The 19473-nt window shown below is 50.9% G+C and overlaps 2 protein-coding genes across 4 annotated transcripts; one reads left to right on the top strand and one right to left on the bottom strand.

The window, feature by feature from the left end:
• The first annotated feature begins 595 nt into the window (after positions 1-595).
• SMYD5 (SMYD family member 5) lies at positions 596-13591 on the top strand. 3 transcript variants are annotated; one of them, XM_001104101.5, is made up of 13 exons: positions 596-712; positions 5230-5338; positions 6417-6556; positions 7004-7125; positions 7513-7582; positions 8176-8280; positions 9119-9181; positions 9409-9479; positions 9801-9907; positions 10322-10378; positions 11235-11329; positions 12000-12070; positions 12166-13591. In XM_001104101.5, the coding sequence occupies exons 1-13, from the start codon at positions 617-619 to the stop codon at positions 12314-12316; spliced, it is 1257 nt and encodes a 418-aa protein (XP_001104101.1). In that variant the 5' UTR covers positions 596-616; the 3' UTR covers positions 12317-13591. The 3 variants fall into 3 exon arrangements, with proteins under 3 accessions (XP_001104101.1, XP_014968134.1, XP_077815446.1); XM_015112648.3 differs by having other exon boundaries at positions 11200-11329; XM_077959320.1 differs by having other exon boundaries at positions 5230-5387; positions 6388-6556.
• Positions 13592-14366: 775 nt separating this feature from the next.
• On the bottom strand, positions 14367-19261 carry PRADC1 (protease associated domain containing 1). The gene is made up of 5 exons (XM_001104183.5): positions 19124-19261; positions 16462-16562; positions 15820-15929; positions 15161-15328; positions 14367-14935 (listed from the first exon to the last, which is right to left on the bottom strand). The coding sequence occupies exons 1-5, from the start codon at positions 19188-19190 to the stop codon at positions 14815-14817; spliced, it is 567 nt and encodes a 188-aa protein (XP_001104183.3). The 5' UTR covers positions 19191-19261; the 3' UTR covers positions 14367-14814.
• Between the last annotated feature and the right edge of the window lie 212 nt (positions 19262-19473).

Genomic DNA, 19473 nt, shown 5'->3' with positions numbered 1-19473 from the left:
GAAGACAGGCCACTGTGTGGACAGAGACAACATACACAGAAACATGCATCATAGGCCGGGCGAGGTGGCTCACGCCTGTAATCCCAACACTTTGGGAGGTCGAAGCGGGCAGATCACTTGAGGTCAGAAGTTCGAGACCAGCCTGGCCAACATGGTAAAACCCGCTAAAAGTACGAACATTAACTGGACTTAGTGGCGCACACCTGTACGCCCAGCTCCTCGGGAGACTGAGGCAGGAGAATCACTTGAACCTGGGAGGCAGAGGTTGCAGCGAGCAGAGATCGCACCACTGCACACCAGCCTGGGCGACAGAGTGAGACTGTCTCAAAAAAAAAAAAAAAAAACATGCCACGGACTCAAAGACACACACATCAAAACTATGTACGCGTACACAGACTCTGATACAGAGGTACAGACACAAAAAGGTACCGATGTAAAAGCACAAAGGCAGGCCCAACTACACCCCCGTCAACAAACCAGGGCACTTAAATTCAGACTTGGTGGAGCGCAAAACCTCGCAACCTCCGAGGCACTCTCGCCGGGGGCGGGGCCAGAAGGGGGTGGGGCCTCGCAGGTCGAGGTGGGGTTAAGGGTCATAAGGCGGAGGCGCGCCAAGATGGCGGCCTCCACGTGCGACGTGTTCTCCTTCTGCGTGGGCGTGGCGGGCCGCGCCCGGGTCTCCGTGGAAGTCCGTTTCGTGAGCAGCGCCAAGGTGAGGTCGGGGCGGGTCCTGCCGGGAGCCTCAGCCCAGTCCGGCCACGGAGACAGCCGTGCAGGACTCCATGCCCGCAGCCTAGAGGCTTCCGTGCCGCTCGGACGCTACGGCCCGGCCCCTGCTCGCGGCCCGGGGGCTCCCAGTCTGTCCCCGCGCGCAGGCTCGTGGCGCGGTCACGCGATAGACCCGGGCCTCCGGAGTCTCCGTGCGCATTTCCTCCCAGCGGAATCCAGCCAGCCTGCCGGAGGCCCTGCTGTGACTGCTCGGGGCGGGGCTAGGGGGCTTTGCTGCTGGGTCCCTGGAACTGTGGGCGGGGACGTGCTGGGCAGAGAGAACTGAGGTGTAAAAGAGTGTGGGTCCTCACGAACTTAATGTATGAAATTTGGTGGAGGGATGAGGAGACAGGCCAAGACCCTTCACGAAGGTCCTTGGAGTGCTGAGGAATTTGGACCAGAGTCCAAAGGCCGTGGGGGCGTTGGGAGAATTTTTAGCCGGAAGGTGACATGATTTTGTCGTTTTTATTGTGTTCCAAAAGTTCATTGTGGAAAAAAATAGAAATGCGTGTAAGGAAAGAAAATATAAAAATCACTCATACTTCTATACTTGTGCAAAGATGTGTACGTTAAAATTACATTTTTAGAAATTGCTTTTTGATGCAGCAGTGAGTCTTTCAATATCAAGCCTATTTCTACATATTACTTTTTAAGAGGTGAGTAGTAGCTTTTTCCGTGAGAGGGCCGCAACCCTCTCAACCAACCCCTTATTAATGGACCCTTTATTGTTGTATTTTTGAAACCTGGAGTCAAAAATCTTAGAGCTCATTTTCTATGTAAACATCCTTTTGTTTTGTCCAGCACTATTTTTTTCCTAGTTATCTTTGCCTATTGATATGTGCAAAATGATATTTGTTTTCATTTATGTTTCTTTGGTTACTAGTGAGGTTGAATAATTTATCCTGTGTAGTGGCTGTGTGTATTGTTTTTTCTTGCTCAAGATGTAAGATCTCTAGTTGTCTGTCATCTGCTCTCAGCATTATCGTATTGATCTAGTTTCCCAGCCCAACCTTCCCTTGCCCCCCTTCTGCTCCAAAGGTATCTGGAGCACTCTGCTCCTTCCCTGGTAAATCAGCTTCCCTACATCCTTGGTCTCCTTACCTGTTCATATCTCCATCTCTATAGTCTCTAGTGTTCCTGGGTGGCCACAGTTTGAAGATGTCTCAGTTCCATCATTCTTGGTTTGCAGTAATTTTCCTCACCTTTTTCTTCATTAGCCCCCAGTCTCTCAGCCTCTTCCTCTCTTCATTTCTTCCTTCTCACTTCATCACTTCAGCCACTCTCCTTGCACAGATTTCCTGGCCCAGGCATCTGTCAAGTCCCCAGCCAATCGCCCTTTCCTTGCCTATATCTGATCTGCAGCTGGAGAAAATAGCATACCTTCCTGGACTTGGTAACAGCGTGGATTATCCTGGGCTTTTTGCTTCTCTATTCAAATAAGATTGGTTTGTAATTTTTTTTCTCTGTGTTATTTTCCTCAAGTTACCACATGAGGGTTATATGTGTGTGTGTGTGTGTGTGTGTTTTTTTTTTTTGGTAAAATAAAAAAGCTTTGCGTGTTTTCTGTCATTACATTGTTTAAATAGCGGTTTGAGAGAATTGGGTCATGAAACTTTATAGACCAGGGCCTCAAGCGGGAGTAGTTTTTGACTACTTTTTATTGCTTCTGTGGATAGGAATGACTTTTCAAAAATTTATCAACTATTATGCCAGAGACATGACCAATCAGAACAGAAACTTCACCAGGTCCAGTGGAAGCCAGCTGGACTACCATACTGGTGCACTAGCCAGATAGCAGCATGGCTTATTGTGGGCTTTCTTCTTTTAATCAAGATTTTAAAATCTACTACATAGTCTGCCCGGGCATGGTGGCTCATTCCTATAATTCCAGCACTTTTGGAGGCTGAGGTGGGCTGATCACTTGAGGTCAGGAGTTCAAGACCAGCCTGGCCAACATGGTGAAACCCTGTCTCTACTAAAAATACAAAAATTAGGCCGGGTGCGGTGGCTCACACCTGTAATCCCAGCACTTTGGAAGGCCGAGGCGGGCGGATCACTTGAACTTGATGTCAGGAGTTCGAGACCAGCCTGATCAACATGGTAAAACCCCATCTCTACTGAAAATACAAAAATTAGCCGGGTGTAGTGGTGCATGCCTGTAATCCCAGCTACCTGAGGCCAAGGCATGAGAATTGCTTGAACCCGGGAGGCAGAGGTTGCAGTGAGCTGAGGTTGTGCTACTGCACTTCAGCCTGGGCAACAGAGGGAGACTCTGTCTCAAAAAAAAAAAAAAAAAAAAAAAAAATCTACTACATAGTCTTAGAGTTTTGCACAATTTTTTTTTTTTTTAATAGAGATGGGGTCTTGCTATGTTGCCCAGAATAGTCTCAAACTCTTGGGCTCAAGCGATCCTTCATCCTCACTTCCCAAAGTGCTAGATTTACAGGCATGAGCCACCACATCCAGCCTGCATGATTTTTTTTTAATACTTTTTTTTTCAAATTGGAAGGATGTATGGTTTGTCCCTTTTCATTCAGGTTCAGTGCTCTCCAACCTTCTTTTTTTTTTGAGATGGAGTCTTACTCTGTCACCCAGGCTGTAGTGCAGTAACGCAATCTTGGCTCACTGCAACCTCCGCCTCCTGGGTTCAGGTGATTCTCCTGCCTCAGCCTCCCAAATAGCTGGGACTATAGGCGAACACCACCATGTCCAGCTAATTTTTGTATTTTTAGTAGAGACAGGGTTTCACCATATCGTTCAGGCTGGTCTTGAACTCCTGACCTCGTGATCCGTCCGCCTCAGCCTCCCAAAGTGCTAGGATTACAAGCGTGAGCCCCTGCGCCCGGCCCAACCTTAATATGAGTTAGAGCTCTGTTTTCCTTGAAGTATGCTCATCAGTTTTGGGAATGAGTGACTTTATAAAGGAACAACTCCGATTCTTTTCTCTTTATTTTGATTACTAAATATTTTCTGCATTTAGTCCTTCACAAAGAGAGGGAGATCTATATTTGTCCAATATTGAAATTTGAGATTGTCAGAAATAATGTGAGTCCCCTGTTCATATTGTCTTGTCCCATAGAGGAAGGCCAAGTTTTCAATTTGCTAGATTGGGACGGGATACAAGGCATAGGGGGAAGGGCTTCCAGGAAGCCAGGCAAGGGTGTGCCCAGGGCTTTGCCTTCTGGTTTTGTTTCACCTGTCCCATTCTACTGTGAGATAGAGCTTCCAGAGTTGTTCACAGGGTTGAGATTTTTCGCTCTGCGTTTGAGAGCAACCCTATCTGGCCTTCTAAGGAGTCAGGGAGCTACCTGGGAGGCAACACTGACATGTCATTTTGCTTTGATGTCAAGCATTTTTTTCCTCTCCTTTTGTTGTGGCAGCTCAGTGTTGGCAGGGCTCCACACATCTTCTTTGAGTAGTGGGAGTATATGCCCAATAAGGCCAGTAACTGCCTGGGTTCTGAAGCCATCTGCTGAGTCCTTTTGCACATTTGAGAGATGGCAGTTCAGGGGTTGTTTTCTCATCTTTCATCCTTTACATGATGTATATAGTGTTTTAGACCAGTGCTTCTCAAACTAACATGCATGTGAATCACCTGGGCATCTTGTTACGCTGCAGATTCTGATTCTGCAGGTCTGGGGCGGGGCCTAAGATTCTGCATTTCTAACAGAGTCCTAGGTGATGCCCATGTTGCCAGTCCCTGTACCTCTCATTGAGTAGGAAGAAGCTAGAGCTCATAAGGTACATTCATCTGTGCTATATCGTTGCACCCTGGAAACTACCTTGTAGGTATTATTATAATGCTCACTTTTCAAATGGGGAACAGATATAAAGTGAAGCAGTTGGCTCAAAGGTTCACAGCAAGTTAATGTTAGGACTGGTACTAGTATTAGCTCCCTTCTTTCAGTGCAACCCCGAAGGACTTGTTGGATGCCAGGCACTGTGCTAGGTGCTGTGGGTATTCAGCTGACCAAGGAAGAGGGCACATTCTCCCCCAAACAAGGCTTCCCTATCCCATGGTGTAGGATTTCTCTGCAGGCCTGTGTAGCAACACCACTGCCAGGATCCTGGAGTGGCATGTGGCTGACTGAGAGATGAGTGCCCTGCTGTTACCAGCTCCTGGTACTGGAGGCCCCAGCCTGCTATAAGCCTTGGCCCTGCTCTGGCCATACTCAGAAAATTTCTCTGAGTAATCTGAGATGACTGCCATTGTGGCTTCCTCCCTGTTCCAGGCCTTCTGCTCTGAATGGGCTGAAAGGAGTGCAACTGAAAATAGGTCAGAGCTGCATTTCCAGAGGAGAAAGTTATGGAGGGTACTGACCAGTCTCCATGAACTCACAGAGGCAGAGGCCTCTCCTAAGAGTCAGGCATGTGGGAGTGAGGCTGGACAGCCTCCTGGAAGCGCTTGGAGCTATGTCTTCTGTTCCTTCTTACAGCCATCCTATCCCTCTGCCCTCTTAGGGAAAGGGCCTGTTTGCCACACAGCTGATCCGGAAGGGGGAGACCATCTTCGTAGAACGGCCCCTGGTGGCTGCACAGTTTCTCTGGAATGCACTTTATCGCTACCGAGGTGAGTACAGCTCTCCTACTCCTTATGGCTGCTGGGCCCAGTCGCCTTTGTGCATGGAAGTGAGCTGCATACATCCCTACTGGCTGATGTCTCTGGAACTCTGGGTGTTGGGAGGAAATGCTGTCTTCCATTGAAGGACTATGCCTGAGAACCACGCCTCTGTCCAGTCTCAGGTGTTTGAGGCTAATTCCTGTGGTGGGAGTCTCTTCAGATGTGCTCCTTAAGGGAGCACAGCAGGACTCAGGCAAGTTTGACTCCATGGTCATGCTGAAGGCCCAGTGCCAAAGTGGAGTCCTCCACCAAGAGGAGGCTACATGGTCCTTGTTCAAAGAAGGCTGAGTTAGGGGTGAGCACAAGTAGGATGCCCTTGGCTTTGCTGACCACATGCTTTTTCACACTTTTCTTCTTTTGGAGTTGTGGGGAGGGGGACGGAGTTTCACTCTTGTTGCCCAGGCTAGAGTGCAGTTGTGCGCTCTCGGCTCTCTGCAATCTCTGCCTCCCAAGTTCAAGCAATTCTCCTGCCTCAGCATCCTGACTAGCTGGGATTACAGGCACGCACAACCATGTCCACCTAATTTTTGTATTTTTAGTAGAAACGGGGTTTCACCATGTTGGCCAGGTTGGTCTTGAACTCCTAACCTCAGGTGCTCCACTTGCCTTGGCCTCCCAAAGTGCTGGAATTACAGGCATGAGCCACCGTGCCCGGCCCACACATTTCTTAACCTGGAGACACGCAATGAAAGGAGGGTCATTTGGCCCCAGAGTATGGGAAAAGCCCAGTGTTGGGGTGGTAGGGGAGCCCCACAGAGTGAGTCTGATTAAGAAGCAAGGAAAGTTAGACAATAAGGGCCAGGAGGTCCTTGAGAGGGAGGAGGGGATCATCTACCTTTGGCTGCATGTGAAATTCATTCATTCATTCATTCATGCATGCATGTAATTATTCATTTACTCACTTCCCAAACTTTTATGAAAACACCAGAATGGTGCCTGACACATAGCAGGTGCTCCATAGGGCTGTGAAAGGGATAGATATGGCCTCTGTTCTCAAGACATTGTTGTGTCTGGCTCTCACCCTCAGCCTGTGACCACTGCCTTCGGGCACTGGAGAAGGCAGAGGAGAATGCCCAGAGGCTGACCGGGAAACCAGGCCAGGTTCTGCCTCACCCAGAGCTGTGCACTGTGCGCAAGGACCTCCACCAGAACTGTCCTCATTGCCAAGTGAGTATTCTTGGGGAGTATACCTGGAAGGGGGTGGGTGAGGGAGGCCTTAGCTGGAGTCCTCAGTGGGGACACAGGAGCAATGACAGACCTGGTCATGGCCCTTGAAACCTATAATGTAGGATAAGATGTTGAAAAGGCTTGGTTATTGTTCCAGTTTCATCCTCCCTGGCACAGTTACATTGTCTGGAAAATGGGCTTGGTGGGAGCTCGCTTTCTTCCTGGGGACCTGGCAAGTGCTCTCCCCTCTACCTGAAAAGTTCTCTTCCCTTTCTGTGGTTTTGTAAGCCTAGGTGTGCCTTTCACATGTCCCCAGAGCACCCTATGTTTTCTCTTCTCATAATACATCTAAGCTACAGCTCAGGGGCTATTTGTGGAAGGAATGCAGTTAGAGGAGGTGATACTAGGGCCAGATCCTAGGGTACTGACTTCTATCCCACCTAACAGGTGATGTACTGCAGTGCAGAATGTCGGCTGGCAGCCACTGAGCAATACCACCAGGTCCTGTGCCCAGGCCCTTCCCAGGATGACCCCTTGCATCCTCTCAATAAGCTTCAGGAGGCATGGAGGTGGGTCACTTTTCCTCTCTTCTTTCCTTTATCCTTTCCTCTCAGGTTGCCTGCCTGGGGTCATCAGGTGTTGCCATCTTTCTTAAGTTACAATTCCTTGGATTTTTCCTCCTTTCTTAGGGTTAAACAGAAGTCACATCACCCTATCCCCTGCTTTTAATCTGGGCTGTCAGTCCTTCTGTCCTTAGCATTTAACACTCTCCCAGAAAGAGCCCCATTAAGCCAATTGGGATTCAAAGTCTTGCCTAAGTCCTTGCCTATGAACTTTCTCTCTTGGTAATTGATGGAATTGGTAGGAAGTTTTCTCTGTACCAGTCAGACTCGGCTTCCCTGAGCTTAGCTACTAGGGAGAGAATTTCTAGGCCAATCTTTTTTCTCTTTCCCCAGGAGTGTTCACTACCCACCTGAGACTGCAAGCATCATGTTGATGGCCAGGATGGTGGCCACAGTGAAGCAGGTGAGCCCACCCAACCCTCTCGGGGAAGCTGACTTTGGCCCCATTCAACCCTTGGTCTTGGTCTTTTCCTGACCTCAAAGCCCTAGCTTGGATGCAGAGTTCTTCCTGGCCTTCCCAAAGGAGAGCTCCTTGCTATATAAAACCTTAGGAATGCGCTAAACATAAATCAGGCATAGGGAGTGGAGGGCTCATTTTGCCTGTAGTCTTTTTTTTTTTTTTTAACTTAAAGACCAGTGTGATAGTATGCCTATAGTTTCTGATACAGAAGATGCCTTGTGCAGTAGCAATTCATGCATTTGATTTATAAGCACCACTTTTTCAGGATTGCGTCTTACATAAAGCGAGAGAAGCCACTCTAACCGCCCTTCTATTAATGTTGTTCCTCAGCCTCTTTCTCGTGTTTTCCAAGTGTTGTTGAATTGGCTATCTGGGCTCCAGCTGGGGAGATGGTTTGGGGTGGGCACCATTGGGAGGAAGCCTCAGGCAGAGGAAGGGCCCCTATAAGCTCCTATGTGGTGGTATTTCCTAAGTGGGCGGGAGTGCCAGTAAGAAGGTGGGTGTCTGTGACCCTTAAGTATATTTGTTCACTGCAGGCGAAGGACAAGGACCGTTGGATCAGGCTCTTCTCCCAGTTCTGTAACAAAACAGCCAACGAAGAGGAAGAAATTGTCCATAAACTTCTGGGAGACAAATTCAAGGTTATTCTTCTCCCATGGCCTGTCTCATTCCCTCCCCAAATACCCTAGGATGTCTCTGGCCATCTGTGGGAAGCACCACATTTGATCACTTCTCAGCTACAGGAAGGAGTTAGCACTTGGGTCCAGAAATAGATTCAGAGGACTTACGTTCCTGCCACTGTTTACTTCATGACCTCATGTGGACCCACAGTTGGGAAGTGGGGTGACAACAGAGGAAGGGCGTGTTGGATGCCCTGCCCTGAAAGTGCTCCCTAACTGGTGTTAGAAGGCAGGACTTGTCATAGGATAGCAGTGGGCAAATCAGGTAGAATGGAGACTAGAGGGTTGTGGAGCCACAGAATCAGAGAGCAGCTTGAAACTGCCCATGTCTTGAGTGACCATTCCCAATCAAAGAGTATGGGTCCTCACTGAGGACAGCAGACTTCCCTGCAGGAGCTGCCTGAGGGTGGAGGCAGGTGTGTAAAAGGTTTGCATCTGGGGTGGGCCCTGTTGCACTGAACTTACAGGAAGGGAGTGGGAGAGCCCAGCTGGTCTGGAGGCCAGGTCAAGGGAGATTTGACGGTGGTGGTGTGGATAGACATTTCAGGCTGTCTCAGCCTTGCTGGTACAAGTGCTGGAAAATGGAGAGAAATTTGGGTTTGCCACCCCGGGTTGGAACAGGCCGGCAGACTGCCAAAGCTCTTTGGAGGTGGATTTTGTGGCCTTCCTTTGCCCCTACGGAAAGCTCAGTCTACAGAGCTGGCCCTTTTTCCTTCCCTCCCTAGTCGCCTGGGCCCTGCCTGGGTGCTAATGGGAAATCCCCAGGGATACAAATCTCTCTCTGCTTCCCCTAAACCAGGGCCAACTGGAACTTCTGCGGAGACTCTTCACAGAGGCCCTCTATGAGGAAGCAGTCAGTCAGGTGAGTGAGGAGAGGGTGGGACCAGTGGCCTCCTTGTTACTCCAGCTTTCCAGGAGCAACAAGGTCAGCATCTCCTACTGGGACAGCTGAGCCAAAGCCGACTTGGTCTTCTGGAGTTGGAATGAGCCTGACTCACAGAAGGCTTCCCGAACAGAGTCCAATTGGAAGAAAAGCAAGTGGCTGTTAACATGAGCGCTTATCTCTTTATCTCTTTTTTGCCCCCACAGTGGTTCACTCCAGATGGATTCCGGTCTCTCTTTGCTCTTGTTGGGACCAATGGCCAAGGAATCGGGACCAGGTTAGAATGTTCCAGAGCTATTGAACTTACTCTCGGGGTGGGAAACTGATTGAGGAAGGTAGCCACAGTTCCTTTCAAGACTGGGATGGGGTAGGGTAGGACTCTGGGCAGATCACTGAACTGGACACAGTGGCAGGAGTCAGAATCAGGCATTGGAATCTGTTTTGGGGAGCCTCTGTTGGGGAAGATGGGCCTCCACCCTGGAGAATGAAATGGGGTAGGGTGAGAGACCCTTCTTCTTGGGCTTAACTTACCTGGAGGTGGAGAGCCCTGTGACCTGGGCTTCCGCCTCCCCAACCACGGGCTGCCTGGGACCCCCAGCTCCCTAAGCCAGTGGGTCCATGCCTGTGACGCTCTGGAGTTGAAGCCTCAGGACCGTGAGCAACTTGACATCTTCATTGACCAGCTGTACAAGGACATCGAGGCAGGTTGGTGAGATAGGGCCTTGGCCTCACCCAACCATGGTGACCCCCTAGTCAGATGGTGGACACAAAATATTTGCCCAGGATGCTCTGTATTAATGGTGGGGGAAGGTAATCCCTTTGTGCCTATGGGGAGCTTCAGCTCTATCCACAGGGTACACAGGTGAGAAACAGCCCCAAGATTTATCCAGAGGCTTGATGCTGGGAGGAGAGGGGGTGCTGGATAAATAGGGTGTCTTATAGACAGAAAAGCAAGGCTTCTATCTGAGAGAGGCGAGTTTAGGTAATATGGTAGGGACTGACGCCTTAGTGTGGTGGGGTGGCAGGACAGTGGCGACAGTGCCTGTCCTTGTAAGCCTCGTTTCCTTTTCCTACCTATAAAAATGGGTAGAATAATGTCTGTATATTACTGTCTTACAGCAACTGGAGAGTTTCTTAACTGTGAAGGATCTGGCCTCTTTGTGCTTCAGAGCTGCTGTGAGTCATGGCGTTGAGGAGGGATGGTCCTAGGCGCGCCTTTGTCAGGTGGCCTCGCAGCCACAGTTTATCTTTCTCAGTTGGCCCTTTCTAGGCTGGTAGGGTTGAGTCTGGGAGCCCCATTAGGTCTGAGCTCCCACAGGAATTCCCCTGGGCCTTTTTGTTCTATCATTTTTTTCATTTGTTCACCCAACTGTTTGTGCTATAATACCTGCTTATTATGTATAAAACCTTACAATAGGCCAGGCCCTGTACTAAGGCAGGCATAGAGCTCTGATTCTTGCAAAGGGATGCATGGGCTTTGCACCATCACTGCCCTGTGAGATTTGGGAGCACTGGGAGCCCAGGCTAGAGGGCGAGTCTCATCAGCACCTGATGAGGAGGGGCAGATTCAGCTCAGACAGCTGCCTTTTCCAGACTTCAGCCTCCCATCCCCTGGTTTCCTGACTACAAACTCCTCCTCCCAGGCTCCTGGGCCACTCTACTCTCCCAAACTGGATTCTCAGAGGGCCTGTGTCAGCTGTTACTAGATGTCCAGTAACAGGCAGAACTAAGTGGTCTTGGGTGGGCATTCCTTCAGAGCCCTGTCCCTCCCTTTGTGAGACAGTGGGAACACGACTGAGAATGAAGTTGGCCAGTCACAGCGGGTTGGAGTGGAAGTGCTGTGGAGTTCATTTGTGTTGTGCTGTATGGTGTTCAGGAAAGAACACTGGAAGCAGAGTCTGGAAACTTGGGTTCCAAAACGTGCTCAGCCTTGGCAGGGGTGAAAGAGCAAGAAAGGATCCAGTGCTCTGCAGAATTGAGGTTATTATTTTTTTTAGGCAGTAATCCTCATTACCTGCCTCTTGTGATCCAGGCAACCACAGTTGTGTGCCCAATGCAGAGACCTCCTTTCCAGAAAACAACTTCCTTTTGCATGTCACTGCTCTGGAGGATATTAAGCCAGGAGAGGTGAGAGGGGCCAGGAACCATGGGGATGGGTGGGTAGTGGGCCTTGGAAGTTCTCTGCAGGGATCAGGAGCAGCAGTGGCTAGAGCACTTGAAGTTCAGGCTGTTGGGTGGAATCCCCACATACCTTAGGGTCTGAGTCTTTCAGCTCATGGTTCTGTTCTAACCCTACCTCACTTTTTCAAAATATGACTCCAGAAAGCCTCAGGACAGTGTTTGAGGGACACATATGTGCTCAGATTCTTGTCCCCAGCTATCTTTTGGTCAAATGCAGATATGTAGTTTCTAAGAAAGCAGGAGATAGCTCTTTGTGGGTTTACGGTCTTGTCTGTTAGTGCAGGCACAGTGCCTCGTTGAATCTTCTTCAGGGCAAGTAGCATCGATACCAAGACCTGTGATCCCAGCTGCAGACCTTGCCCATTGACTGGCTTTCACCACGGCTTGAGGCTAACCAGTCTCCTCTGTCTCAGGCACAGGCTGTTGGAGGCTTATAATGGCCTGCCTACTGAAGGCACTGGGAACTGGATGAGGGCAGCCCGCCCCTTCACTGAAGGGCAGCGCAAGCCTGGCTCCTAGAGATGGGGCAGTGGTTGGAGATAGGGTAGGTGTTGGGGAGACCCTTATGCCATTTAAGAGAGCACAGACCATCAGACTGCACCTCTCTACCCTACAGGAAATTTGTATCAGCTACTTGGACTGCTGTCAGCGGGAGCGCAGCCGCCACAGCCGCCACAAGATCCTCAGGTGCCAGCTGGGGACATGGTTGGGCGGCTGGGCTCTGGGGTCCTCTGTCCCGTAGCTCCCTGACTTTTCCCCCTCATCATCCCTCACCGCTGCAGGGAGAACTATCTGTTTGTCTGTTCCTGTCCCAAATGCCTGGCAGAGGCTGATGAACCCAATGTGACCTCAGAAGAGGAAGAGGAGGAAGAGGAGGAGGAGGAAGGAGAGCCAGAAGATGCAGAGCTGGGGGATGAGATGACTGATGTGTGATGTTGCCCTGCCCAGAAAGGGCCCTGCCCTAGACCCTGCCAGAAAAGGGGGTTCTTCCCCCAGAGAAATGGCTCGGAGGGAACTTCCCACTCCCATTGCCTGCTTTCCCCATTCGAGCCCTCTCTGCCAGAGGGTAGGACAGAGCCTGGATCCCTGGCCCCAACCCCCACCAGACCTCATGCCCTGGACACTGCTGCTGAGTTGGCTCAGACTCTGCACTGGCACTGAGCTTTTCACAACTGGCCTCCCCTTGAGGTTCTTCCACTCTAGGGTTTGAGGGGCTGGAATCAGGGCCAGGGCCTAACAGCGTTTCTTCTCCTTGGCCCCACGGCCCATACTCACCCATTCACCGGAGGCTTCTCCCCTTTCAACTTGCTATTGATTTCTTTTGAGGGGGTAAATCTGAGACCGAGTTCATTGAAGCAGAGAGGGGAGGTGGTGAGGCGCCCTCACCTCCCCCCACCACAGCTGTGGCTGGTAAGGCAACTGCTTGACCACTGGCACAGCGAGGAGAGGTGGGCAGGAGGATCTGGGCCTCCTGAGCTCCTTCCCTGAGGCTGTCTCCTGGGAATGCTGGACAGGGGGATTACTCACACCCCCATTTGGACATCTGGGGAAGTGGAGATTAACCCCTTCTCCAGACTCCAGAATCTTTGTAACTCGTGCCTTGCCTCTCAGGACCTGGCATAGTGGCTGGCCCTATAGAGTATGGAAAAGGCCTCTGCCTTCCTCAGGAGGGACACGTCGGGGGTCATCACCCTTTCTCACACCTGCTTCCTAATGAGCACTCAGCAGCATGGCTGAGACCTGGGGCTTGACAGGCCTCTGCTCCTTAGATTAGGATGCTCTGGTATTCCTGGGGCCAGTTAAAATGGGTCAGTGAGGGGCTCTCCTGGCCTCAATCTCCATCTTTAGGGTCTCCACAGAGGAACATTGAAGTCTTCCAGAAACCTTGAGGAGCTGGGCTAGATACTTGGAGAGTAGCCCTGTCTTGTCCCCTCCTATCCACAGATTAGCACCACCCCTCTCACTCTTGGGTTGGATGTTATGGGAATTACAACCTATCATTCCCAATGCCTCCCTTTCCTGGAGGAGCCTGCCACATTCCCCTGCTGAGGGATCCCAGAGAGGACAGGTGCCCACCCCACAGGCCCTTTTCTGCACCATGGAGCCAGGTGGAACCTGTCTGGCCCCTTACCCACTGGGTTCTTACTCCTTCACAACAGTCAGCACTCCCCCTCTGCCCCCCAGTTCTCAATAAAATGTAAGTGGTGATAGGCCTCTGCAGGAATGCTTTGTGGCTAGTGGCTGGGCAGGCTGCCCCAGGCGTGCAGCAGTCACAGGTGGGTGCAAAGGGGTACTGATTAGACCAGGTAATGGTAGGAGATGGGGGCTCCAGGCTCAACAGCTTGGGCTCACCTCTGCTCTTATTTACACTCTGCTATGCAAATGTTCTAATGCCCAAGAGCAAGGGTCTTGAGGTCCAGTTTGGGTGGCTTTTTAATTTTGAGATAGGGTCTCACCTTGTCACCCAGGCTGGTGTGCAGAAATGCAATCATAGCTCATTACAGCCTTGAACTCCTGGACCCAAGTGATCTTCCCACCTCCGCCTCCTGAGTAGCTGGGACTATAGGGTCACGCTACCACACCCAGCTAATTTTTTATTTTTCTGTACATATGGGGTCTTGCTATGTTGTTGCCGAGGCTGGTCTTGAATTCTTGGGCTCAAGTGATCCTCCCACCTTGGCCTCCCGAAGTGCTGGGATTACAGGCATGGGCCACCATGCCTGGCCCTGAGGTCCAGTTTGGATCCCCATGCTCTAACATGAGTCTTCTGAGGGGATGAACTCTGGCTTCCCAGAGCGTCCTTGGCTCTCAACAGGAAGCTGTGCTGGGATCTAAGACTAGCAGTCTGAGCACTGGTCCCAAATGACCTGGGCCAGTTTCTGTCCTCTGTGGGCGTTTCCCTTCCTCAGAACGACAGTATAGGATGAGATGAGTGAGTCTGAAGGTCCTGCCCACCCCTGTGTGCTCTTATTCTAGGACACAGTTGCAACCCTGATGAGAAGCTTTATTGCTAAAAAGTCAGTGAGGGTTTATTGAGTCGCCAAACACTAGCTCTTTAAACCACTCCAACAACTGCTGTGAAGGTCACTGTGCAGAGACCCTGGGTAGGGGAGGCTGGAGCCAGGTGAGTGTGACAGGTCACAGATGGCTCTCAGGCTGCCTACCTGCAGCTCCTTTTGTTTCAGGTTTTAGCCAGAAGCCCTGGGGCCTGTCTTTTGCCCCTTCTTGCAGCATGAGACACCCTTTGGGGCCCTGGGGAAGGTAAGGCCAGTGGTGTGGCTTCCCTTTCAGCCTAGCAATGCCCAAACTCTTTTCCTCTACCTGGCTCCACTTGTCCCCAGATGCTCTCCCCAAATTCCAAATAGCAAAATTCCTGGGTTTCCCCTTCCCAGCTCAGAGTCATTTATGGCTGGAATGTGGGACAAACTCTTCTACCAGAAGGTCCAGGGTGGTTGCAGCAGCTCAAAGGTGGGGATGCTGGTGACATTGACTGGGATGGAAATGATGGCCCATGGCAGCCCATGCTGTTCCAGAGAGCGGCGGATCATGTAGCTGGGAGGGCATGAAGAGAAGTGGTGATGGTCACTTTCTTGGTACCCCATCATGCCCCACTGTCCCCATCAATCTGGGAGTTTCAAAGCCCAAGAACTTTTTTTACCCTCTAACTGAAGTACCCCAAGTTGAGGCCTGCAAGAAGGGACTGGTGATTACCCCTGACCTCCCCAAGTCATGGCGCCCAGCCTCATGCTGATAAAGCCAGAGGCAAGGAGCCCTCACCCATCTCGGCCGAGCAGGAAGAGGGCGGGGATGTCAGCTGTGCGCTGGGTACTGTCCTGGATCATCTCCACGTAGAAGCTGTCATTGTCAACTGCGTTGTCAGAGATGATCACTGCCCGCCCGCCATGCTCCTGGACCACCCGAGTCTTGGAGAGGAAGGAGCAGCCCCTGGAAGAGGTGGTGATGAGACCAAAGGAAAGACAGGTCCTAGCTCCCCCTTCACCAGACCATCACCCTGGGAGTATAGAAGGCAGACTCTGAAGAATTTGTTATAAAGGCTCATAGGTAAATAGCTAAAAGCATGGATAATTTTAGAACTTTTTTTTTTTTTTTTTTGAGACAAGGTTTTGCTCTGTTGCCCAGGCTGGAGTGCAGTGACATGATCTCGGCTCACTGCAGCCTTAACGTGGCCTCAAGCAATCCTCTCACCTCAGCCTCCTGAGTAGCTGGGACCACAGGTGTGCAACACCGTGCCCAGCTGAGTTTTGTATTTTTTGTACAGACAGGGTTTCTCCATGTTGGCCCAGGCTAGACATTTTTCAAAGACCCTTAAAAAGATGAAATTTTCAAAAACAGCTCTTTCAAAGCACTACCACCAGTAATCTCAGAATCTGCCCTATGCCTGCTCAACCCTCATGTCCTGCCTGCCCACTCCTTACCCCCTCTCCACCAGAGCAATCTGGTCCTGGATGAAGAAACCGTTGCTGAGTTCCCCGCAGGCCTCTGGAGGTTCAGCGGGGACAAGGTGAATCTGCTCATACCTTGTGTGCTGAAAAACATTTAGAGAGGTGAGAGTATAATGAGACATACCAGCTTTAGGACTGGGCTGACAATCCCATCTTATTGGCACCTTGTAAAGTGTGAAGGAAACATGGAGTGGTTTCTGTATCGCCAGACACTTAAACATTTTTACTTAATTATCGCAAAGGCCTATCTGGTTGTCCTACACCACCCTACCCTTCCATGAGATAGGCAGGGGAGTTGGTTGTAGATCCAGAGAGTCGAAGTGACTTGCCTTAAGTCACATAGTTCAGAGGTGGAGCTGGCAGAGGAAGCTGGTGCTCTTGGCTTTTCCCTTCATGTCCCCTAAAAAGACAACTTGTCCCTCCATGGTGCCTAGGTCTATATTATACTCGGGAGTAGCTGGAAGAGCTTCCTTTCTGTGCTGCAGCTCATGGAAGGCAGAGCTGATTCTGCTCCGTTCCCTGTCCCGCACTCAGGTGGGATGAGAGGGTCACTGCAGCTCAGTGAGGGGAGGAGGGAGGTTGAGGATCAGAGATCAGGTGTCTCCCTTAACTTACAAAGATACCACCAAAGTCCTTGGCAGGTGTGGCTGTGAAGATGTATCGAATGTCCCCAGGACTCAGCACTTGAAAGTACAAATAATCATGGATACGGAAGCCTGAAGGATAAAGAGTACAGGTAAGAAGCCTCCCAGGAACACACTGGTTTAGGTTCAGATCCCAGACCCCGTGTCTTCAGCTGGGCTGGCTATAGTCTGGACGCAGGGGCCTGGCTTCAGCCAACGGGGTCCTCTAGTGGCGGGGTTGGGGGCTAGATGGTTTCTGTCCTGGGGAGGATAGAGTTGATGCAAAGTTAGTAACCCCAGAGGTTTATATCAGCTGCTGCTGCTTACACAGTAAGCCAGGAAAACTGAGAGCTCCAGGGTTAATATTTTTGCTCTGAAGACCTGGGAATTTCAGGGTAGAGATGTAGTGACCTGCATACAAAGCAATTCTCACTAAAATTTAAAAGTTGACTTTCTGGTCCCACTGCCACCCCCTTAGTCTAGTCACTATGATTTCTTGTCCTGACAGCTCAGCTTCTTACCTGGCCTCCCTGCCTCCATTCTTGCTCCCCAAACAACCACCAGAAGTCGAAAACATCTTAGCAATTATGAGCACATCACCATGCCTAGGGTTTCAATACCTTTCAATAACTTCCCTTTGCATTTAAAATTTAAACTCTTTTTAAACTGTGGCCTACAAGACCCTGTTTGCTGTGGCCCCTGACCACTCTTCCAACCTCATCTTCTCCATCCTGTGTTCAAGCTACACAGACCTTTCAGTTTCTTCACTTCTTTGGGTCTTTCTGCAAGCTGTTCCCTGAGCCTGGAAAGCCCCCTACTCCCACCCCACCCTACTTCCACCCCTTTACCTGACTCTTTCCTAGTCATCCTTCAGGTCATACCTTAAATGTCACTTCCTCAGAGAAAGGTTCTGCCTCATGATTGCCCTCCCATACCCATTCAAATGTACTCTTCAATAAATGGGGACTTTCAACATAATTTGTAATTATACAGCTTTCATAATTTTTCTTTTTCTTTTTTTGAGACAGGGTCTCACTTTATCACCCAGGCTGGAGTGCAGTGGCACGATCTCGCCTCACAGCAACCTCCACCTCGCAGGCTCAAGCGATTCTCATGCCTCAGCCTCCCAAATAGCTGGGACTACAGGCATGCGCCACCATGCCTGGCTAATTTTTTTTTTGGTACTTTTTAGTAGAGACAAGGTTTCGCCATGTTGCCCAGGCTGATTTTTTTTTTTTTTCATTTTTTAAATAGGAATAGGGTCTCGCCTTGTTGTCCGGGCTTGTGATCCTCCCACCTTGGCTTACCAAAGTCCTGGGATTACAGGTGAGAGCCATCGCACCTGCCCTGGATTCATAATTTTTAAATATCTGTCTCTTCCACTTCATAACTTCATAAGTAAATATAGGGGTAGCCCTATAAATTTTGCTGAATGAATGAACAACAACTATATCCAGCTCCATAGCACCGAGGAAGAGAATTTCCAGACAACTAGATTTTTCTGGGGCATGGGATCTTCTCCCCAGCACCAAAGTTTAATGTTGTACCTGGACTTGAGTCCCTGGTTTCCTTAACCCAGAGAGACTGCGGAATGTTGAAGGATGAAAACTGCTGTCATGGCCGGGCGTGGTGGCTCACGCCTGTAATCCCAGCACTTTGGGAGGCCGAGGCGGGCGGATCACGAGGTCAGGAGATCGAGACCATCCTGGCTAACACGGTGAAACCCCGTCTCTACTAAAAATACAAAAAAATTAACCGGGCGTGCTGGTGGGCGCCTGTAGTCCCAGCTACTCGGGAGGCTGAGGCAGGAGAATGGCGTGAACCCGGGAGGCGAAGCTTGCAGTGAGCCGAGATGGTGCCACTGCACTCCAGCCTGGGCAACAAAGCAAGACTCCGTCTCAAGAAAAAAAAAAAAAAAAAAGAAAACTGCTGTCACAAGTCCATTGATCTATCAACAAACTACTAAGTCACTACTGTGTACCAAGGCTGGGATTGATTAAGGCTTTAGCTGTCTTTGTTTACTGCCCAAATCAAAGCCATCAGTTAGAGCTCCCATGGCTTGGCACTGGGCTATACAGTCCTGGGAGTGGGGACTCCCCGTCAGATACAAATACACCCCCAGAAAGCCTTCCTGGACTAGCGTCAAACAGTCCCTCCCCAACCCTTGCTTGCCTTTGCGTGTGCTTATTTGTGTAAGTTGTGGGTATACGTATGTGCTCATGTGTGTGCATAGATGTATACATTTATGTGCTTGTGTAGGTGTAAACGGTTTGTGCGTGTGTGCCCACGTGTAGGAATGTGTGCTCCTGTACATGTGAGTGCTCACATACATATCTCCAGCCTGTAGTATCTTTCCTTAGCTGTCCCTGCCGGTCGCACCCTAAGTCACCTGGGTCGGCGCTAGTGGGCGGGGAGGGGCGAGTGGGGATATCTGCTTTGTCGTGGGAAGCTGAGGACTCAAAGCTTCAGCCTCAGGCTGCGCCCACCTTATGTCCCTGAACCACCACCCACTTATTCCGGCCGCCCGCTCCCAGACCTGTCCTGCTCTGAACTCGCGGGGTCCCCAAGGTGACCTGTGGCCCCCAACCCGAGACGCGGCGCAAGCTGGACGGCCAGCCCCGCCCTGCAACGCAGTCCCACCCGTTGCCGCTCACCGTGGGCCGCGACGCACGCGGGGAGCCAGAGCACGAGACAACACCAGCCCGCGGCGCCGGGGACCATCTCCAGGGCCCGGCCCGGCGCCGCGTTTCCTACCGCCGCCCCGCCGCGCGTCGCTCTCCCGACTTTAGCCTGACAGCTGCCCCGGCCTCCCGCCCACATACCCGCTCTCGCCGCGGGCTGGACGACGGGAACGAGGCTCACGGCTGATTGGCTCCGACGCCTGCTCATGTAGCCACACTTTCCGCCTCTGCGCCTTAGCCTACTTTCTATTGGTAGAGAGAAGTGGAGCCGGGGGCTGATTGGCTTAAACTCTTAACAGCTACAGCCAGCCCTCGCCTCAGCC

The sequence above is a fragment of the Macaca mulatta genome, chromosome 13, assembly GCF_049350105.2.
Source record: "Macaca mulatta isolate MMU2019108-1 chromosome 13, T2T-MMU8v2.0, whole genome shotgun sequence".
Classification (NCBI taxonomy): Eukaryota; Metazoa; Chordata; class Mammalia; order Primates; family Cercopithecidae; genus Macaca; species Macaca mulatta.
Note: the sequence above shows the minus strand (reverse complement) of the source record. Positions and strands in the feature narration are given on the sequence as shown.

What these genes read in the sequence shown, in the direction of transcription:
- SMYD5 (XM_077959320.1), top strand. Translation starts at nt 617, where the DNA reads ATGGCGGCCTCCACGTGCGACGTGTTCTCCTTCTGCGTGGGCGTGGCG. An exon ending in GTTTCGTGAGCAGCGCCAAG is followed by an intron (nt 713 to 5,229) that starts GTGAGGTCGGGG and finishes CTGCCCTCTTAG; the next exon opens with GGAAAGGGCCTGTTTGCCAC. An exon ending in TGCTGGGCCCAGTCGCCTTT is followed by an intron (nt 5,388 to 6,387) that starts GTGCATGGAAGT and finishes TCTGTTCTCAAG; the next exon opens with ACATTGTTGTGTCTGGCTCT.
- PRADC1 (XM_001104183.5), bottom strand. Translation starts at nt 19,190, where the DNA reads ATGGTCCCCGGCGCCGCGGGCTGGTGTTGTCTCGTGCTCTGGCTCCCC. An exon ending in ATTGCTCTGGTGGAGAGGGG is followed by an intron (nt 15,329 to 15,819) that starts GTAAGGAGTGGG and finishes CACCTCTTCCAG; the next exon opens with GGGCTGCTCCTTCCTCTCCA. An exon ending in TTCCTGCTCGGCCGAGATGG is followed by an intron (nt 14,936 to 15,160) that starts GTGAGGGCTCCT and finishes ATGCCCTCCCAG; the next exon opens with CTACATGATCCGCCGCTCTC.